This window comes from Nomia melanderi, chromosome 11 (genome assembly GCF_051020985.1).
Source record: "Nomia melanderi isolate GNS246 chromosome 11, iyNomMela1, whole genome shotgun sequence".
NCBI classification, from domain to species: Eukaryota; Metazoa; Arthropoda; class Insecta; order Hymenoptera; family Halictidae; genus Nomia; species Nomia melanderi.
Genome location: NC_135009.1, coordinates 12,804,458 through 12,827,060, shown reverse-complemented (window position 1 = coordinate 12,827,060; position 22,603 = coordinate 12,804,458). Strand labels below are relative to the sequence as shown.

Genomic DNA, 22,603 nt, shown 5'->3' with positions numbered 1-22,603 from the left:
GCCGCTCCAAAATGATAATGACAAAGGGTGGCCGAACAGATACAATCAGATATCGCGAAAGTGTCGTCAGCTCCGTTCGATTTCCAGCGAAACCGATTTCGACTGATCCCTCAGTAAACATCCGCGCGGCCCATGCACACCGTCGTTCCTTCTGCCCGGTCCCTCGTCGTTCTCCGAGGCCAGCTCTAACTTCTAGTTTTCAATAAAGGGTTTTATAGAACAGTGAGCAAGTGAGTTTCTCGATCCCTTCCCGGTCGAGGATCGCGGTCGGATGATATGATTTTCGAGGGGAATCGTAAGTAGCGAACCTCTGTGACGTTCGATAATTAAATTTAGTCTTAGTACTTAGTGCTTCCGTCTTCGTAACGCCGTAAAAGAGTAGTTTAACCCTCAAACAGTGCCTCGGTCTATTTCGATTCAGATTCTCGAACGCTTCGATTTTTCCCGTCAATTTACAAACAACCAATGATTCGAAGGTAGATTTGTTTCGAAGTGAACATAAGTAATTTGAAGAAGAATTTATTACATTTGTAAACGCGTTCGACGAAACTGGGAAACGTCTGAGTAGACCTAGACTACGTTCACCGCCCACTCGAGACCGTCCACCGTTACGAGGGTTAAAGAAGAGACAACGAGAATCGTGTAAGCTGTAATTTCTGTCGTTCCTTGTTCAGCGAACATTTTACCGAGTGCCCGTTTTCGTCTTATCGACTCGCACACTGTTCTCTCTCTTTCCTTCCGCCGTCCCTGGCCTTTTCCTCTGTTTTTCTCCCGCTCGCTCTCCGCGTTCCGGCCGAGTCGTCCTTGCCAGGAAGAACAGCCCTCGGCACGCAACCTCGAAAAGCTACGTAAACTCGCATGCTTCCACTGCGTTTCAGCCGGGAAAATAAAAAAAGGGAACCGCCCCCCACGGGCATCTTGATAATGAGAGGATGAATTACGCCAATAATCGTCGTCGGATGGCCGTTGATTAAGTTCCCGCGCGTTGCCCTACATTCTTTCCACGCAGCCGTTCGACGTCGCGGTCTACATTCGATTTTGTTGCTCGCGTCGCGTTCTTGCTCGCCGCGCGACGGTGGCTCGCCGAGGAGTAGCGTGAAGTGGCGCTGTTCCGCGAATAAAGTCGGGCGTCTTCGTACTTTCCGAATCTCAATAGGAAATTCCCTCGATAGATTAATCTAGCGTACGCGCCGGATATGTATCAGCGATCGGGCATCATTCGCCCGCGATTGTCACAGGACAGTTACCCAGATGGGATCGCTGCGCTGTGTACGATAAGATTAGCGGAGATTGCCTCGAATTCGAAACTATGGTACTAAATTTGGTGACAAAGTGATACGGCCGCTCCTAATCGATCAGATAATCAGCGGCGGAGGAACGATTCCTAAGCGAGGTTTCGGTTCGTGTCGTAATTGAAACGCGTTACGTGTAATCGATACGAGGAGAAAGTCGTAACTAAAGTGTCTTGCAATAGATTGCGTACGCGTTACACGCCCGAGATAACCGTGACACGAACATCGAGGAACCAGCGTCCGCTGTAATCGTGCTGGATTAAGAGCATTATCTCTGGGAATGCCGGTTAATTCCGTGTTAAATCGAGAAAGGTGGCTAAAATTACGCCGGTTTCATTGCCACGGTTCCCCGTTATCGAATATCCGCGATAATGCTCGGCACAATGCAGCTCCGAGTCCAATCGGTGCACCGAAACCTCGGCTTTCATCCGCGATCTTTCGGCGCTCGCGGCGTTATCCGGCGAATCCGGCGAGACTATCGTCCGCTATCATTAATATCACGGGGAAAGCGTCGCGATTCCATCGTCGGGGGAAGGTAGGAGAAAAATATATCGAGCGCCGTGTCGCGTCGCGTCGCGTCGCGAACCGTTTGATCGGGCCAACGTCGCCTCCTTCGACTCGGGATCGAGCGAATGAATAAACCTTAAAGGCCTTCGAGATGTCGTAGGGGTTGGTGTCGGCCGGCGGGGCTGTCGGGGGAGAAAAATGAGTGAAATCCATTAGAGGGGAGATTCCGTGGCTCTGACCTGTGTCGATCCCCCTCCCTTTCTCCCCCCTCTCGCTCTCTCTTTTTCTCTCCGTCACTGTTTCCCTCTCTCTGTCGCGAAGGAGGAAGAGAGTGGAACAGTCTACACGTATGAATTCTAAGTCGATGGTGTACAACGCGTACGGAACGTACGTTTGACGCATGGCCAGTCTGTCACCGGGCGGCGCAGTTTCATCTCCCGGCTGCAGCGTCACGTGCATCGCTAATGCGTTTTTCCACTTCTGCCCATCGGGAGGAACGAACGACAGCCGATTACGTGAATCGGGAACGAAACGGCCGGTCGCGCGCGTAACGGGGATGAAACGGAGCGGGACAGGGACGCAGCGGCTAGGTGCAGCTTGTAGGCGGCCGGGGTTTATCTATGTTTGTTCTACGGGGAAAAGAAGCTCGTAAAAGGGCGCGTGGGTTTATGGGCTCGCGCCGATACAAAGGCTCTCGCTGTGGAAAGCCTTTCGATGGAAATGATCGTAAAAATGATTGCGTCCCAATTGCGCGATATCTACGCGGATGTTTACATTGACGGTGTCCCGCGTGCCGTTCCGAAACTTTTAAAGCGTCCCACGTCGTGCTCGTCTTTCGCACTTGTTTGTCGTAAACGTCGCTCTCGAGAACGCAGCTGCTTTCATCGGGAAATAACGAATTGTTTGTTCCGAATGAAATGTCCTCCGATTTTGAAAATCAAGCGTCGCTCAAAGATGCTCGCACACAGAGAAACCCGTGCAAACGACGAGTTTAGGTAATCGCCGGGAACAATGAGCAACTTTTTCCGATTGGAACGGTACACGGATTTCGGCTCGGTCTATCCATCGGTGTCCGCCAGGAGCAAACTGCGCCGGGGCGCAGCATATGCGTCCATTGCGCGACGGAACAATCGGCAACGATTACACCCGTGGCAAAGACAATTGATCCGAGGTCGGGGCGGTCCGGTCGGCCCGGTTGCACTTGCAACAAGCATCCGCGCACAAAGTATACTCGGAACCGGCGGTGGGAATATTATTATACGTCCGGGGCACGGCCGCGTGCTCGGCCAATCGAATCATTGTCTCTGTCGAGACGTAATCATTCCGTTCCTCTTTCTCTCTGTCTCTCTGTTTGGACATGTGGTGCGTGCTTCTAACGAGATGATATGGCCGATCGGTACTTCCTGAACCCGCCGATCCCCTTCTCCTCCCCCACCGGCCTCTCGAGCCTCTCGCAGCTTTTCTTCTTTTTTTTTTTTAAAGGGCCGATCGTCGAGTCGTTTTGTTCCGGTAATGCGACGATTGTTGGCGCGAGCCTTGAAACAAAAACGCGGCCGAGCCATCTGTCGAGCTTCGCCGGGGAAAGAGAGAGAAAGAGGCCGATGTAACGGCGGAGAGGGAGAAAACGAGGAACGCCGGCGAGAGGGAAAGAGAATGGAAGAAAAGAGCATCCGCGAATGCGGCCGAGGGATTGTTTTCTAGTGGCTCGTCGTTTAACCCCTCCAATCTTCGCATCGCGAACGAGAGCTGCCCCCGTCGAGACGGGGTTGTCGATAATATTCTTTAACCGCGGCGAGTCCTTATCCCGTGTCCCACTTTAACTAATGTTCAGAAATTCTCTCCAGTAGGCAGTCTTTTTTTTCTGTCATTTCAACGATTCGCACGTCTTTCACTCCCGACGCCGATCTCTCGCCTAACGGAGTGTCGATTTTATATATTCGTTTCGCCAGGTGAATATCTTCGAACGAAACACGAGTAACTTCGTCTAACGATTAATTCGAGTCGGCGAGCACCGCTGAAACTTGCGAGACACCCAGTAGGTGGTCGACCCGCTCCCAACACGCACCCCGCATAACGCGTAAATGCGGTGTAGTAGCAGGGCCGCGGATTCTAGCAATTACACACCCTCGAGTGCCCTTAGAGACGGGTCCCCATTAGGATGAGAGCCGGGGGATGTTTTAGCGCGGCGTGGCTCGATTTTCGAATTCTTGGGGAATGCCGATCGTCGCGTTCCCGAGTATGTTCGCGCCAGTAGTATTTTCCTAGGCCCTCGTAATCACCGTTCCTGTCGAAATCGTGTACTTACACGGGCACGTGTATATTCTAAACGAAATCGTAATACGAAAAGGAGGAGAAAGGTGGGAAGAGGAGTATCGAGTGGAGGAAAGAAGAAATTGTTCGTATTATTAGACATTTAGGGTGTTAGAAATAAACGGTATTTTATAGAATTATTATGCACTGCGCTCTGAGTGTAGTATCGAGTGAACAGAAAAAAGATTATCACGCGTACAAAACACGTGTATATATGTTTATCGGGGACAGACGCAAGAAACTGGCGTCCCCGTCTTTTTGTAGCATATTGCTTTAGCCCGGCGCACGGCAAAAACGGCAGCAAACCCTCTCTGAGTGCTTCGCTATGTAAGCCATTTCGCTGAGAGCAGTGGGTATCGAGCATTGGCATCGTTATATCCAGGTACCGCGTTCACGATCGTCCGTATATACACGTTGTGAAGATATTACATGGGCACGGGCACGGTTGGAAACGATTAATCGTCCACGTCGAGACGTCATTGCCATCTTTGGTCGCTTAATCGGAAGTCTCCTCGAGTCCCGGGGGAGTACGTGGCGTCGACGTAATCGAACTTCGGTATCGCCGCACTCTCTGACCGACAAGTCGAAACTTTGCCCGCTGAAAAGAAAGTTCTGAGGGAACGACGGAACTCCGTCGACTTCCGTCGATCGCTTCGCGGACTTCTCCGAGAGGTACCCGCGACTTCCGGCTCTCCCCGGATGAATGTTAACGACCGCGAGTCGCCTCGAATCGCAGAGGAAATGGAGTAATACCCTTCTCGTGGAAACTACGTTAACACATTGCCGAACGCGCACTTTTCGCGAGCGTGCGGTAACCGTTTCGAATGGAATCTCGTAGAACATAGAAGACCTTTTGAAACAATGACTAACGAAACAATGGTGATAAGTTTTTATTCTGTATATGTGAACTATAGAGAAGGTAAAAGGTAAAGAGAAAGAGGGCAAAGAAGTTAAAACTCGAGCGCATTGCCAGGAGAATCGGGGGGGATCTCAAGTTAACTGAACAAAATACTTACGTAATCCAATTGAAGAGAATTCAATTGGTCGAGTTTCCAGCGCAGGATCGGCGATTTCCGGGCGGCGTTCAACGAAAAATCCGAGTCCTCTAACGGGGTGCGAGCGGTGAAAAAAAATCATCGCAGCCAATCGACGCCACGGTGAATGTTCGACAAGCGTCGATAGGTGTTCACACGGTGTCCATGACACAATAATCAATTTTTTAACGCACGGTACTAACACGCCGATCGGCCATGCTCGACAGAGTCATCTGAATGACAGAGCTTGATCAAAGGACCGACTCGGTCGTTTGATGTCTGACGCACGCGGTACCATTTCAACCGTTCGCCAATGACTGAATTCAAATTCCCGATCGAAGTTGAATTTCCATGGGACACGCGCGAGCTTTAACAGATATTTTCGAGCAGCTTGTTATGGCCGCGCTTTTTTTACCCGTCAGAATCACGAGTTTGATATCCCGTAGCTCGCCTGGCCGCGTTGGAAAAACGGGTTCTAGCCTGTTGGCGTTTTAAAAATACTTGAACACCGGCTAGAAAGGTGAAAGGTAGTTTTAATAAAAGGTGCGCCGCGCCGGGACGCTCTTGATATTTGGGGCGATCCCCCTAGGCTCGCGCCGCCTCGGAAGTCGTATTTGATGAGCGCTCGTTTCGCAACGGCGACGAAATTGAATCTTCTCGCGCGCTTCCGCCGCGCGGGTGTCGCGAAGCTGCCGAATCTTTTTCGCTCGGCTGCCGGCTCGACACTCTCGTCGGTTATTTATCGTGCCACTCGTTGTGCCCGCTCGCGGGCGACGAGTGTCACCGTGATCAAAATCGAATTAGACCGGGCGAACGGAAGAGCGCGTTTCTTCCCCTGCCGAACAATTACGGATGAGTTATAGATCCCCGGTTATTGGCTGCGAATCGCAACGATTTCTCACGCCTCGAGTGGAATCTCTCGCAACTTTTTTAATCGAAGTTTCCCGGAAAGGTCGACGGGTTAACCGCAGACAATGCCCGAACGAGTGGCGGCCGAGGAGAAACGAATCTTCGAGAAGCGATGAAAAAACGAAGAGGAACCCTCTCGACCATTTTTTTGCCTCTCCCGTCTCCTTTATACTCCACGAATACGTGAAAAGGGTAACTTGACTTTCCAACCCCTCCTAACGAATACCGTGTACTGTTTTCCTAAGAGTTATGGGATGCTGCGTTCGCAGGTGGCTTTCGAGAGACCCTCTGATTATTCTATAGTCCTTCGACACGCGTGTATCATATGTCATTCGTGAATTGAATCTCAAGACGTAGAGACAATGACCTATCAGAAAAATCTGCTGACGTTATTAGAATCGTATCGAAAGTGTACGCGAAAGTACAGTCGATTCTCCATCAGTGGAATTACAGGGCGGAAGATCTTCGAGTTATCGTGGTTCGACCGTGTTTAATCGTTATTCTCAAAGTGTTACACGAAAATATCACAATCTTCGCGAAGGAAAAGCTTCTTCGTCTGGTTCAAACCGCAACGTTCGCGCAGGCATCTTTATGTAACTTCAATTACGGTTCGATCCGTGACACCGCAGGGGTTTCCGTCGCCCCCAGCCGTCGAGCTTCACGCCTTTTGCCATCCCCTCGCGCGTTTCAATCGAACAGCAAGAAAAAAATCTGTCCGTAGGATAGAAACGATCGCAAGTTAACTGGTGCCGCGATCTGGCAAGGGTGGAAAAACATCTTACTCGTTCAGCGCCTTTTCATCCTCTCGCCCCGAAAATCTGCCAAAGGGGTGCATCGTGACGTGCCTCCCTTGCAACGTCGACTGTCCATCGATTACTCTTCCACAATTGCGGATACTCCGATGGAAAGACGCCGTTAGATCGGAGATATTCGATTCCCAGATGGCTGCCCCCTCCACCGATCGCCCCTCTCCGTTCCGCCAACCCCGATATCGCGCGCTTCTCTGCGCGTTTCGTCTCTCTTCCACTCCTCCGGCCCTCTCTCTCTTCCTAGCTTTCCTCTGAATAGAATCACGGGGCTATTCTTCCAGCCGCGGTGAATAGAACCGGAGGCAGTCTATTCGCGCGTGATGGAACGACGACTGCCAGAGATATCTGGCCCCTTATCTCTCGCATTGCGAACGCGACGCGGTGGGATGCCGTCGATCGTCCTGATAACGATCGTCCCGGGGATTTTTTCGCGTTCCTGCCGGAAAGTAGATAAACTGCGAATAACAAGAGACATTTCCAGCCTGTTTAATTACATTGTTTTCGAGCGTATTATCTCGAAGACGCGATGCGCGCGTGCGGCGATCTTAACGGGCCCCTTGTAGATTAACGGGTTATCTCCCAGCGATGCGGCTCGTGAATCAGATTCCCGAGAAATTACGGTCGACGTGCACTGTTTACGCTGATGCGCGCTGGCACGTCGGCTCGGCGCGATAAGTAACGACCGAAAAACATCGATAACAGATCAATCCGGTGTAGTGATTTCGAACCGGGCCCGTACGGGGGACGGAGGGGACAGGGACGATCCTCGTCCGTCAAACGGCAGCCCTCTTTCACGGTTTCTCGTATTTCCATTCGTCGGCGCGGCCTAGCCGTGAACGGGGGCGGTAAACGGTCAGATCGTATCTGTGTCTCGGCGAGAAGTGGCCACCCTCTCCGAGTGCGAGTCGGTCTCTTTTCTCGTTCTCCGCGGCCGTTCCCCTGGAGGAAAGACCGGGCCGGGTCACGAGCCGCCCGGTGGCCGAAGATTTAAACTTTGAAATCCACTTTATCTCGCGCGCCACGATCCCATAGCACGGGAAACGGACCGGCGTAAGGGATGCGTGAATGCGGGGGCAAACACGGAGGGACGGTCAGCGGCGCATTGTTGCCCTTGTTTACGATCGACGCGTGAGATCCGGCCGGGCAGATTCGATTCTTTTCTTCCGTTGCGATTTATCGCGCCGGGAAGCTCGCGGGCACGAAATTGAAGCGGATCGATCCCGTTGCGCGGACGGGGCTGCCGGGAGGATCATTTATGAGCGTCCGCGAGAAGCAATTTATTCTTCGAATCGAAGGATAGAGTCGTCTAAGAGGTCGCAAGCGCGAAAGAGGTTGAACGCGACGTCGAACTTCCATTTTTCCTTAATTACGATGTTGCGGAACATAGATTACGATGTTAGCTCGCGTTCAAAAACATCTGTTCCCCTTCCTTCGCACGAGTTCTACCCTTGCGCAGCTTGCCCCCGCTAAGGGCTGATATCCGCAGGGGTTTTGCCCTTCGATCTTCTCCTCTCCTAGCGAGAAGAGCTCGCCGGGAATTCGTCGAGGACATGTGCCTCGTTTAAACAGCCCGGAGCTCGGCCGACGCAGATCTAATTAGACTCTAATCGTTCCGATTACTATTCCGGCCGCCTCGGGATACGATCGAGCTTGTGCTTCCCGATCGATCGTTTCGCGCGGGTTCTAGGCTCGGTGGAACCGGACGGAGCGATATTTTTCTAACGAAGTTCTATTATCGTCGCGCAAAAATGTCTACAACGATTTTTGAACGAATGGAAGGCGCCCGGTGGCAGTCGACGCTCGAGGTAGACCGAAACCGGTGGTGGCGCGTGGAAAATTAATGCCGGACATGAGATAAAATTAATTTAACGGCGGGTTACGCCTGCGAGCCACCCGGAGGCTGTTTGCTGAAGTCCGGATCACAATGGCGAAATGGCCGTGCTGGTGGGCACCGCAAACTTCGACCACCACCGCCAGGCCAACCGCCTATCGTCGTCGCCACACCGTCGTCGACGGGGAACAGCGCGGCCCGAACCAAAACATAATTAGCCTGCATTGTTAATGCATCAATATTTGCACGCTGTCCTGCCTTCCCCGGCGCAACGGCCACGCGCTCCACGTTTTCCAATAAGCCTGCACTTTGTTGCGTCGATATTACGCGAATATCGCTGTTGATTCTCGCTATTGCCTCCTCTCCGCCTCCTCCTCCTCCACCTCCTCTTCCTCCTCCACCTCTTTCTCCTCCCTTTTCTCTTCGTGCCGCCCGGTCGCGGCGTTCCGGCGCGCGAGCCAGCGCCGCGAATATTCTCCTGCTTTCCCGCGGCCCGTATTTCGACGCGCTTACGACGAAACGCCGCGACTCGTTGTTTCCGCACAGCGATGTAAACTTGATGCACAAACCTTCCTAAATTAATCCGGGCAACGTTCGTTCGTTCGACGAATGACGTGCGCCGCAGCGTTTAATTTACCAATGAATTTTGACCGGACCCGACCGCTGTTTGTCGATAACAATGCCGCGCCGCCCAAACCAATAATTTTGTTACTTTTGCGCAAAACTGTGACCCAGCCTTTGTAACCACGTTGAAATTCGATAACCTCCGCCCCCCGGTGCATAATGAAGAATCCAAGTTAAACGGCGCGCCGTCGATCGGCCGCGGAATACGTATCGCGAGTTCACCCGTGGGAACGAAAGAAACGATCCCCGACAGGATCCCGGGCGCGTTTTAATAACCGGAAAGAGAGCATCGACGGAACGGGGGTGTTGCACGCGCGAGAAGGCCCAATGCATACCGGATTTTCCCTGTATCGGCCAGTTCCGGTCGCTCGCGTGCCACAATTCTATCGTCCGCATCTGGATCTTCTGCCACGTTCCGCCGATCTTGACCCCGTGACACGGATCTAGGCCCGCCTCGGGAATACCTTGCTCGCGCGCTAGCCTGCAATTACGCGAAAGTATCCTCTTACTGTCTTCGTACACGCGGTTGATCCTCGCGAGCGAAACAACCGTGCATCATGTGCTCGCGCGTTAACGCTAGCTGCCATGTCAGCCGCACTCGATAAACGCAACCCCACGGTTTTAGATCGGACTCCTTGCACTCGAAACTTTTCTTATGTATTCTGACGCATTGTACGAAGTTTAATATCAAATATGAAACTTTATATTTTTGCTTCATCGAATCAAGCGGTGGCTGAGAATCGCCTCTCGAGCGGTAAGTGCTAAAAAAGACTTTAATGACTGTTTCGTCAATAAAATTGACAGACCGTGTAAGATTTCGATGAGCGGATTCGGCGAAGCGTCGAATCGTTCCATACGGTTCGTTTCCCGCGACGAAAGAATACATACGAGAGAGAGTCGGGGTCGATGGGAAGTCTTCGCGGGGCGCAAAATCACGCTCGGTGTCCTTGATGCGCGGCGGAGCACGCGTCGAAAGATCGTTAAGTCGAAAGTAATATCTCCGCGGGGGGAGGGGTCGTAGACAAGCTGCAAAGTCTGTCCTGAAAGAAGGGCGTCGTCGGGAGGAGGCCGATGGTAGAGGGTCTTCCGTTAGTTGATCGTCTTCCGGTGACTTCCGGTGGCCTCTAACGAGGGACAATGCGTTCTGGTACACGGTGTGCACGCGGCGCACAACAATCGCGTCTCAAGTTCCTCGAGGCAGGAGGGCGGTGCTCCTGTGCTTCATAGAGAGCACGCTCCTCTCTCTCTCTCTCTCTCCCTCTCCGCGTACGCGCGCGCGCGCGAGCGTTTCTTTCTTCTGCTCGACTACTTATGCCACATCAACGTGGCTCTCAATGGCGCATTAGAGGGCAGCGCAACGAAAGGCAGCCAAGGCGTGTGCGTACACAACGCGGAGAACCAACTCGACTCGAACACAAATTATAGACTCCCGTCACGACCGTTGAGGCGACTCCAGCCGTACCGTAGATTCACCAATCGCTATTTCGGGTACTCACGGACATACGCGCTCTCGTTGCCAGGGGTACCGGGACACGCCATTCACGGACACGCACGTCTCTCGATCCTTTTCACCTAGCGCGTATATCGCGTTCGAATGATTATTCCCTTCCCCGTTCCTCGTTCTCGTCCCTCTCGTCGTCGTTCCTTCTGTCTTTTCTTTCTTTCTTTTTCTTTCTTTCGCACGCTCGCCGGGCCGCGTCTTTGTCGACGGACGCGCAAATCGGTTTGGGGTAGATCAAGAAGTCGACTACGCGGACTACGCTTGGAAGACCACTCGAGCAGCAGCCGATTGTTCGATCGGCAAACGAGCGCTGACTTCTTTCTTATTTATCCCTCGACGAGTCCTTCTCCGTATAAGCTACTTCTTTCTCTTCCGTGGACCGTTAACGGTCGACGAATTCGGTCGTCGAGAGGAGCCATCGGACCTCCTCGATCGCGGCCCGCCTCGAGAGTCCGTTCGGCCAGGTGTACGAATCGTTCGCTCGTCGATTTACATACGTATCTTGAATGTTTTTCCCACTGTTCTCCGGTGCGCGTCAACCGACTTTAAATTTCTACCGTCGAGCCGCGTTATTGGATTTTCCGCGGGATTTACACGGCGATCCGAGGAAATTCGTATCCGTAATCACGAACGGTCACGGGGAACAATGGTCAGACCGAGGACACATCCCCGTGTATCTTGTCGCTGTCGTTTGACAAGCGACAGGCGGCTGACACGCCTGTAAAATTGCTTCTCCGGTGGAGCGAAAGTTGCCGGGCTCGCCGGGCACAGAGGAGACAATTTTCGGGGGTGTGAAAAATATTAATAACTCCGCTGTTGCAGTAAGGGACGAAGGGCTTCCGAGTAAGGGATGGCATAGAGTCGGAGGCCGAGGGGGTGGCTGGGTCAGAGGAGGGGGTGGCAAGTGTTTCTGTCAGTTTAATAGCTTCGCGCCCTCCCCCCTCCCGTGCCGTCGCACCACGGACCCACCCCACATGCGCACACTTTGCCACCGACATTACGGCATCGTCACTCTACGTGTCAGAAGTTGCGCTAGACCTAGAAGCTCTGCTTAGATCTGATAACCCTTTGATACTCCCGTTATTTATTACCCCTCCGCCATCGCCGTCATCGACGACGGTCGACGTCGTATGTACGCCGAATCGATCACCCCGTTCTCAGCCAGGCCGCTCGCAGGGCCGGGAATAAACGCGTGTACTACGCGAGTTTCAAGGTACCGCTTTATCGGTCGAACCCTTCCCCGTTGACCAACATCTTGAACAGACGTTCCGAAGGAACGAGAGGAACGCCTGGATGTTTTATTTTACGCGTTTGACCGTCAAGTGTTCGCACTTCTGTTGTTCAATAAAAGCCTGTGGGCCTGTGAAATCGAATAGAATTGATTTATATTTCATTCCTGTTATTTCCTGCTTGAGAATAGGGAGACGATATGATCGCGACGCTTGATAGCCTTTAATATCGCATTAGGAGAACGTAATCGCGTCGCCTGCATGTTTTCGAGATAAAACGAGACCAGTCCCTTCGGCAAACGATCCGATTGTTGCAAAGATACGTACTTCCTAAGCGATTGTTCGGGAAGAGCCAAATAAGTCGTGACTATGAGCCGCGTTATTTTATTCCGGTTCATTCCCATGGAAATTACAGTCGACCCCGCCATTTGTCACCGTTTCGCAGCACGCGATTTCGACGAAGGTCACCGAAGAAGGTGAGATCTACATCCGAGGGCGGTGGAAAACGCGGAGACGTTTTTATGCCGGTGTAAATCAACCCCCTCGCCCAAATATTGCGCGGACGAGGTTCCCGTTGAATGAACGAAGGGTACCGGCATTGCTCCGGCCATAAAGAATGATATAACCGTGCCGCGACACATGTCTTCCCGCCTCCGAAACACGCTCGTATCGCCCACGCCGATTTCCCTTCGCCTCCCGCTCGATTTTCGCCGCGCGGAATGAAAATTTGTTTCGACGGTTCTCGGCTTATACATTTTCGCGGTCGTTTCCCCGGCCCATCGGCTAACGGAGTCTGCGCCGCGATTGATTTACGCACGGTCGCGCACCAAGAAATTCGAACGCGACTCGATCTAACCGCGAGAAAGAAAGACGTCGGAATTTTTTTTCCTTCCGTTTTTCTACGCTTTCGACGAATCAAACGTGACAGGGAGTAACGGAATTCGCACGAAACGAACGAGAGACACGGGTGCAACGACCTGGCTGCAGTTTCGGTTACGGGTTTCCGTTAAGGAGAAACGTTGGCGAAGAGAGAGAGAGGGAGAGAAAAAAACAGCGAGCCCGTCCGAAATTCTACTCCTTCGATTGACTTCGGAGTCACAGTGTGACGGACGCGTACAGACCGCAATGAATTGTGAACGGTGGTCGCCTAGAGAAATCTAGACAGGCTCGTGACAGCTACTTTCCGACGAGAAAGGTGACCGAGCCTGTCCAATAAAGATTTCGATGGTTGTTCCACTGACCCTGACTCTGCGTGGGGTCCACTCCGACTTCCACGCTTTCCGGGCCACTTTTCGATCGAGGGTTCTGTCGATGGAGAAAAAAAATTCTTCACACCCCTGATATTTGACCTCCGCTCGCCGGCGAACCCTGTGTCCGCTGCACGTTCTTGCGAGGGAAAGTTTAAAGGGCTTTAATTTTTCACTTCATTTTACCGCGCAAATTACGTTCGAAAAATCGCCGCCCGGAAGAGGATTTTCGTTCGTGCCGAGTGTACGGCGATCGAGGCGGGAGAATGCGATCGATAAAGCGTCGGTATCTATGTATTTATATCGAGCCTCGCGAAGAGCAACAATGCAAATATCAGAACACAAATCTATCCGGCGCCGACTATCGGAAATTTATTTTTAAAGACTAGAAGTGTCTTCGATTTAATCGTTAGTGATAAGACGTACGAATTACACTGCCAACGATAATAGACTCTAATATCGTTTAACAAATCGTCTGCCATGGTGCTACGGATGATAGCTCCTCAATCACTCGAAACCAATTGCAACGAAAAACACAGAAATAAAATAACCCTATCCCTCAATTCATATGCTTCTCGTCGCATTAGCTACAAAAAATATCAATATTCCCCAAACGATAAACATTCACAGTTGAAAAGCTTCCCAGTACAAAGGCTTAATTCGAGTCCTCTGAAACCGTTCAACATTCAACGAGCAACAGACGACGCATAAAACTAAATTACCAATAATCCGCACACAAACTGCGAAGGAAAACTATCTCGTTTCAACGTTTCTCAGAACGATACATCTTTATAATTCCGTTGCATCGAGTCAAGTGGCTGATAGTGACTTCCCAGCAGTAAAGGGTTAAATATCTGCCATCCATCTTAGATTTCAAGAAATCTTATTCTCCCCGATCCCGGTGGTAGAAAGTCACGATCTCTGACGTTCAACCACCGAGCGTGTCTCCTTCGTTATCAGTGTCACGTTTCCCGATCCCCCGCCGCCCCGTCCCCCCTACCGTTCCGCGGCGGTCTCGCTCAGGCTCACCCAGACAGCCGCAGCGTGTCCCTCCACCAGTGTAACGCGGTCTCGTCTCTCGTTCTCTTGCTGTTGCTCGCGCTCTCTCGAGGGATGCTGTGGCGGACTGGTGGGGATCCGAATGCGATAGGGGTTGCTCCGCCCGTGGGCCAACCAGAGGTCTCGATGGAAGCAGTTCCGCCACACCCCGTGGATCGTCCCTGGCTTCCCTCGGGAACCCTCGTCGTGCCATCCTCTTCTCAACAGATTTCGGATCCTCTAGTCTGCCAAGAGCCAGCTGACACGGAGCAGCGCTCTTCCCGTCATCCGTTTCTTATTTCCCCGGCCGCGTCTTCGGCCGGGCTGCTCCGCCGCGCCCGGCCGTGCTCCACGCACCTCTCTGAGCTACCCCCTGCGAGGATCTCTGCCCCCCGCCGCCCGTTCCGTTAGCGGCGATCTTTCGTCGGCCGCTTCGCCAACGATCGCGCGTATCGATCACGGATTAAGCCCGGAATTTCTTTCCACGTTCCGCCGAGAAGGGACATTGTGTTTGTTGGCTGTGAGACTGGAATGTTTTCGATGTGTGGACGCAGTGGTCGTTAGACGTTTAACGCGAGGAGGACCGGCTCGAGGAGGAGCCGACCGTACCGATGAGCTGTCTCGATCTGTCGCGACCCATGGTCGACTACAAGATGAACGGTGAGTTTGCTCGCGTTTCCGTGGTCTATCGTGTAGCCCGGCGCCGGCGATCGCCGTTCAATGATGGGATACGCGCACTCGACGTGAGAAGGAAACGGAATTAACGGTGACAGACGATCGAAGGTGAAGTGCGCGGCCGATAACGCGCGACGATTGTTTATGTGACGGCCGCCGCGGGGAATAACAATGATAGCGGCGGATTCGTATTCATTTCGTATCTATTTTTATTTTTATCGTTGCCTCGATTAGATGACTGTCTAATCTGCCTGTTGTAGATCGTATCTCGGTGGGAGCCTTGAAAGGAGGATTACACTGTGATCATGATCATTCCGGTGTCATTGTCGTTCCTAGCGGAGGATCGTTTGTTTCATGATGAACGGGAACGGGGTATATCTTCTGACGATGAATGAGGAGCGTCGAATTGCTAGTTTGAATTGTCTGTACGGATTCTTCGAGAGACTCTTTTTTATTTGAATTTAATTTGAAACCGCCACGAAGAGCAGTTACATTGGTCAACCGACTAGTTCTGGTTAAATGATAGGAGCTAATGGGCTCAACACGTTCCATCAGGATCCTCGTATCGCCAGGATGTCCTTTGCGGTTACGGCAGTGCGGTCTACACGCGTGTGAACACGCTGCACGGTGTAATCGCTCTTCCGACACCCCGTCGTTAGTTACGCCAATTTGTTTAATTATCTTTTCCGGAACTCGTTCGAGAATATCTTTCAGTTCCCCGATTTCGCGTGGCCGTAACGTGCCGTTCGTTAAATTCGCACTCGAGTACGCGCAGTCAGCTGAATTAATATTCTAAGGAGACATCCGTTAATTCCGAATCCCGGAATTAAACCGTTTCCCAGCGAGATAACGCGAATACGAAGGAGAAACAGCGTTCGGTGTGTATACGTGATCCTTTTCGCAAATCCGCAGCGACGAAGCACAATACGGTTGGACCGTATTCGAGGACAGAATTTCAAAGAATTTCATCGTGCAGACGCTGATAGATCGGTACACGGTTTCCTTATTATCCAATAATCGTCAGGCCGATATCCAATTTAACCTCCCACGCAAAACACTTCCAGAAATCCTCGACGGCGAAGGGTTAATCGAGGAAACCTGTTTACCCAAGAGCGAAAGGGTCCGCGGGGCAAAAAAGTGGGAGTCACGAGTCTTCCCACGAGGAACTCTGATTCTCTAAGCGGCACTCCGCCTCTAATCGCGGTGGAAGCCTCTCGAGCCGCTATCATCGGGGATAATATCGCGCGTATGGTTCAACAAGTACTCGTGGCTCTGTCAAGGGAGAAAAGCGGTCGGGCACTCGTGTCCCACAGGAGTCAAAGACCCCTGGCGTCGAGAGTTTTCCAAATATTGTTGTTGTATCGTATCGACTGCTCGCACAAGAGGATTCTCGAGCTTCTTACCCGGCGGGGAGCCCTCTTCCCGAAACCATCTTCGGATCGCTTCCACGGAGAACGCGCGGAGATCGTGTTTGTTTAATCGATCGGCGCCCGGATATCCGTCCGTCGAGTGGAAGGAACGCTTTCGATCGGCGATTGCCCCGCCGCCCCATCGAAATCGCATCTTTACGATTATTCCCGAACGGGGTCGGACGATTTCGATTCGCAACGGCTCGCCGATATCGCCGGGAGGCGTCGTTCTCCCCGGAGCAACGCGCTCACGCCCCGGCATCCGTATTATCGTCTGTCTCCGCGCTCCGTGTCGATTAGCCCGGCCCGCGGGATCACCGTTTCCTTTTACGACTGGCTCTCGCGGCCACATAACTCGGCGGATCCTTAATCCGTCAGGTGTTTGCTTTCTCGATTAGAATGGAATTGAAGCGGGCCCCGTGAAAATTGATAATTTTAACGGTTTATTGCACCGGCCCGCCTCGCGACGCAGATATCCCCGTCCCGATTGCGGGCTGCAACATTTCGTTCCGTCGATTCTTCGGGGCCCGTTCCCGGTCGCGGAGCGTCGTAAAAGATCCACGACGCGAACGGAGAGCATTCAGGGGCCAGCTCTTGCCTCCTCTTCCTCTTTCCCGGATACACCTGCGAGCTTGTCGGCAATTTGCTCAGCCTAGCCGATTCACGGGGAGCTTACCCTGTTTGCAGAGGACCCGGATCGTCGCAGGTCCCGCCGTGTCACTCCGCGGACGTAAACTTCGTAGTTTGTTTTTAGATAGCCGATACAACGGCGGGATATCTTTCGATTCGAAGATAAGTCCAGTATTAGAAGGGCCCGTCGTATCCGGTCGGAGTTATATAAATAAATCCAGATTCAGAGGAATCGGCCATCTGCCTTCGCCGCTGAGAATTAAATTCGAAGAGTCTCCGACGAGACGCTTGGATTTCCGATCTCGAACCTGGGGAACTGTGTCCTCGAGGCCTGGAGGTTTCGGCGTGCAGTTGCGTCGCAATCTGTTCCACGAGGCCCGAAAAACCGACGTTCGAGATGGAGGGGGCAATAAAATTCTCGGCTTATCGCGTCAAACATCCTTGGCTCGGGTGTCGCATCGCGCTGTGACTGTGAAAACCGACCGACGGTTCCGAGGAGATAGTGTTCTTCGATCGCCACTTGTCCTTGTGTGCCTAGGATTTCGTCGGGGGAAAGCAGCGGGGGTCTTGACAAACAGGCTCGCCGTTTCTCTCCCCGTCACGTTTCCCTCGTGTTCCTCCTCTTGTCTTCGATATCTGTGAAAACAGTGGAGGACCACTTCGAAGACGCATCTCCACCGAGTTTGCTCTTCGTTCTCTCTCGGATATTTCCATTCGAGACCGCTTCGGACGGATTCGAAATCCGCTTCGTTACGAGGAGGAAAGATCCAGCACCGTTTCCTCCGCGAACGACCAGCGAACGAGGGTAGCGTTTCAAAAACATTCTCCCCGATCCCGTTTCATCGCGTTCCGCCGAGCCATGGAGCGCACGCAAATCTCCCCGGGTTAAATTGAATTTTCACCTGCGACGTAATCTCCGTACCGTTCCCCTCGCCGCGAATGCATCTCGTCGGATGTGGGTGGTCTGACCTTTCGGTCGGCCGATGATCAGCCGCGAAAGAGGAAAGGCGAGGAGTGGGGCGCCCTGTGAGCGGACGACCGCCCTTTAACCCTTTGCCGACGAGAATTTGAAAAAATTGCGAAACTCTTTTTAGCAAAGGCCGAGCTAAACATCAGAATACCGAATTCTAGAAAAAGCACGTGTCTGTCTCTCGCTATTTGAAATTAAATTACTCACTCACCCCTTTCAATTTTAAACATCGCAGCACGAATTCGCTTCGCGAACAGTTTGAGGCATTTCATCGATTGCTACTGCAACTATTCGTAACTCGTAATTATATCATGCGCAGATACAATAATAGTGCGTTGCTCAATGCAACCCGTAGTATCACCATTATATTACGCACGGATACAATTCTAGGTATCCTTAATACATTATCAAAATTCCACGTTGAACTCTAATCAAATAAAACAACTAAAACTGCGAAACACTTGGCGACCGCAACTGGTTAATCCTTATTAGCGTTCCCCGTGCTTGATCTCAGTCGATTTGTCGGCAAGCTCTCTCACCAGCGACCTGCTCTTGTTCCAGGAAGCAGCGACGAAGGCGAGTCGACGTCCGGCACGCCGGTCGGCGGTGGCACCGGTCCCGTCGAAAACGCGGAAATGGAGGAAAACGGGTCGATCCGCGGCGGCGGCAACAGCACCACCGGCAGCAATCCTGTCTACAGGGACTTGAAAGCTCTCCACGCGACCAGCGCCCACGATGTGCCGCAGGATTACAACCCGCAATCGAGGCCGGCTTATCAACGAGGCTACTCGCCGGCCATGGACAAGCAACAGAGTTACGAGAAAGATCAGCACAGACCGCCGTCGAGCAGGGACGACGAGAAATCCTGGGACTACAGCGACAAGAACGACAGAAAGGAGTACTCGAGATCCCGGGACGCGTACAGGGACTCGTTCCGTGAGTAGCGGATTTTTCTTGGTTCCTTCGACTTTCTTGGTCTGCTGTTTTTTTTAAAGAAAATTGCCCCTCGAAGCACTAGCCACGTCGCCGGCCGGCTAATCGCGTAAATTAGAATACTGGGTCAGCGGCGCGGCTCTTAATGTTACGAATTACGGTGTAAATTGTCGCGGCCGCTTAATTGTCGGGATTAGAATAGTAGGTTATCGTCGATCAGTGCGAGCCGGTTATCGAGAGGATTTAATTTCCTAAATTGCGACGTGGCGAAAGGGGGATTATTTCCCCGGATATCGTATTCTAATTGGTTTCGTTCGCGGCGGGGCGCAATTCGTCGGCCGTGCCACTACTGTGGGGGTGTTTTTCGCAGAGGACGCGGTGAAGCAGGAGCAGAAGGAGCAATCGAACCACGAGTGGGTGTCACCTGTGCCGGAGGTCGAGGTGGGAGGCTCGTCGCCCGGCGGCCCTCAGGTTCGAGCGCGGAAGGACATTCCACGGGGCGCGAGGTTCGGCCCGTTCCTCGGGAAATGGGCGAGCGAGCCTTTCAACCCCCGCTACGCGTGGGAGGTGAGTCGCATTTCTTGCCTTGCACGCTTATCGCCTGCCTTCCGGACGTTATCCGAGACTTCGAGGCAGGTGAACGTAGGTAAACGAAGCGAGCGGGTTATCGATGCCCGGTCGAGACCGTTTCGGAGACTGTTCGGGAAAATTATCGGTGAAATTCGCGGGCGTAACTGTTCCTCGATATATCTGTGGCTGTCGTCGAGATATATTCGTGAAGTTGGACGTTGAACTAAACACGCTTCGAGACAGTCATGGGAGAATTGAATCGAAGAAACTATTCTTTGTAGACTACGAGTCTTCGTGTGATAAGGAAAGAGTATCGTTAGGAAAGTAAACGATTGCGATTGGTTTCGAAGGGATTAGGTTCTAATTTTCAATCTACATCGCCGCGACGGATGTACATCGAATATCTTTCACCTATTGGGTCTCGTGAGTTACGGGAGTTTAGGGTTTCCCGCAAAACCGAGGATTCGCATGCGATATCATCTCGCACGGGGTTCGCTCTCTCGTGGAACCGTTTGAAAGATGATCGATCTGTTTATGGCTCGGGGATCCGACGTAGGCATGCTTCGCCCGAAACCAGTGTCACTGGGCTTGCTATCCTCCTGCTATAATCCCCGGTATTATCCGGCAGATGCCGAAGACGGGAAACGGTGCGATAGAGGTGAAGCGGGAAAGAGACAGAGAGGGAAACGGACAGACAGGATCGTCTCCTCGCTTCGACGGACACCTGGCCGGCTCGTTCGTCGAAGGTGTCATCCATGTTGACAGATCTGTCAATTGGCTTACCTCGGACAGTTCTCTCTCTCCCTCTGTCTCTACCTCTTCTTTCACGTTCCAGTTCTAGAAATTCCTTCGAGCCCGGGGAAACGTCCGCATTCGTGAGTTCTCAAGTCGACCGTGAAATCCGTGGACGGAGTCAAAATCGGAGAAACAGTCCGTGAAATCGGTGTTCGGAGAAAATGTCTCGCCCTCGACTGCGAGATCCATATGTCCCGAAAATCGATCGAAATCGCAACTATAATAAAATCAGCAGTAATGCAGGCGATTTATAAAATTCCCTCTCATTATACCGTTCCGTCGAGGCAGCTTCGACGCGCGAAAAACGCCGCCCATTATAAAACGAGATATTATGGCAGCGAGCCGGCGACTGGCCGCCGCGCACCGGTCCAGGGGGTGTGATAGATATGATAGCGGCGGCGTTATGTTACGTTAGCGCATGTCGCACTGACAAAATGTAAATGGCGCCATCCATCTAACTGCCGACAAAAAGGCAGCCGGGGCCAACTGTCGGGCCGGCGATTACAGGATCGATTAAAGCCAAACTACCCCTTCGTTTCGTCGGGCCGATCTATCAACCCCACGCGTGTAAACGCGCGAGAGCGCGCCACCGGAGAAAACATCGCGGCAGAGATCTCCAGCAGTGAATTCTCACCGTGTTCCGAATATCCGTCGTCGGATCGACCCGTGACACCGAAGAAACGTTTGTCCTCGTTTTTTTCTCGAAAAAACACGTACGGGGTACGTTTCGATCGAAGGGGGGAAATATTATTGCTCACCCGAGGAAGCAGAAACCGCGATTTACATCACAGTGTTGGTAACTAGACCAACCGTCGCGCTCCTTTTCTGAAATTGGAGAAATCTAGGAGGGATCCCTTTCGCTCGATTCGCACGCTGTCCCCTAATCCTAATCCTTTTCTCACATTCCCGGGGAAACGGACGCGTTGCTCGCGTCACGGGATCAAAGGGGGAATGCGGCGGGATCGACACCGAATTACCGATATTATTCGTTATCAAGAAAATCCGGTATTACTCATCGCGTATATCGAATATCCCGTGTTTCTCCCGTATCCAGTGCGAAAGAACGAGGATACTATGAAATCGCAACGCGCATGCCGTGAACGGAATCTTGCGGAAAGAGGGTTAGTAGGAAAAATATCCCTTAACATTTTCCCCGTATCCCGTGGACACTTATTCGCCGCGTACACACCTGAAGCGGAACGAAGGGGAAAGTTCGGATGCCGACGTGCCGAAGGGTGGTCGAGTTCGAGGTATCGCTTGGTACCCCACCTGCCGCGCTGGCCGAGCCTCGTTTTTCGATTCCTCCCATAGGGGTGGAGAGCTGAAAACCGGGAGGAAGCCGGGAAAGGGAGGGATCCTCTCTTTCCGGTTGCGTTTTGCTCGGTGACGCGTGATCCGCAGACCCGCCGCCGACTCGCGGCGTGCCTCCGTGGCGACTAAACCAATCTTAGGCTTAGCTCGCTCGTCCGTGCGACCCTCGTGTCGAGGATATAGGGCTCCAATTTGCCGAATGATCTCGAGAACCCGCCTCAAATGATCAATCTCGTCGCGTTTATCGCGTCGGTTGCCTTTCTCTTCCACTACCCCACGACTTCGATCCAATAAATATCAAAAATAACTTTGGCAATAATATTTCTCTGATATATCGACGATTCTCTAACATTTCGATGATTCTCCGATTTCGTTCCGATACCTTCGATTCCGATTTCCATACGGGACAAGAGGGTTCTGTACAGTTTCGCGCTGGGAAATTGCCACTCCCCCGAGATTGCCCTCTTCTCTCGGTCTGTTCGCTCATCGGCATATCGGAAGGATCGCCGATTCTTCCGCGTGATCGCTGACGGCCCCTTTCCGCGTCTCTCGGACGAGTGGCGAGCGCGCCGGCTGGCTTTTTCGAGCGATCATCGAGGCGGGGGGACAGAGAGAAAGAAGGAGCGGCGGAAGATCGGTTGTTTTTCATATTGAAGCGGGCGCACGCGCCTCGCTGATCGTGCGGACCACTTTTTCGTGAAATCGGCTGGAAAGCTGCGCCCATTAGCGGCGTATGTCGCTGACAAATCATATAAATGGCGACTCTCGACGGAGCGTGTCCTCGCGTAAACCGCACGAGAGCCACCCCACTGTCCATAATGAGACGAATCGTGCCGGTGAAAGAGTCCCGTACACGACGCGGTCTTTTTCATCCCTCCGCCCTAAAACTTTCTCTTTGAACACGCTGCTCAACGCGTTATCAGCCAGTTTTGTTCTTTGACTTCTTTACCTTCGCCTTTCTCTTATATTTCTTTACAAT

At 52.4% G+C, this 22,603-nt stretch overlaps 1 protein-coding gene across 4 annotated transcripts in view; it reads left to right on the top strand.

Moving 5' to 3' along the window:
* LOC116430705 (transcription factor hamlet) overlaps positions 1 to 22,603 on the top strand; it is a 63,764-nt gene that overhangs the window by 17,147 nt on the left and 24,014 nt on the right. For 2 of the 4 annotated variants that reach the window (XM_076372360.1, XM_076372358.1), the window contains exons 1-3: positions 14,372 to 14,991; positions 18,577 to 18,951; positions 19,319 to 19,515. In XM_076372360.1, coding sequence (XP_076228475.1) covers positions 14,943 to 14,991; positions 18,577 to 18,951; positions 19,319 to 19,515 — 621 coding nt within the window. In that variant the 5' untranslated portion in view covers positions 14,372 to 14,942. Of the gene's footprint in view, positions 1 to 14,371; positions 14,992 to 15,807; positions 15,885 to 18,576; positions 18,952 to 19,318; positions 19,516 to 22,603 lie in introns of those variants that run through there. The other 2 variants (XM_076372361.1, XM_076372359.1) reach the window with 2 other exon arrangements.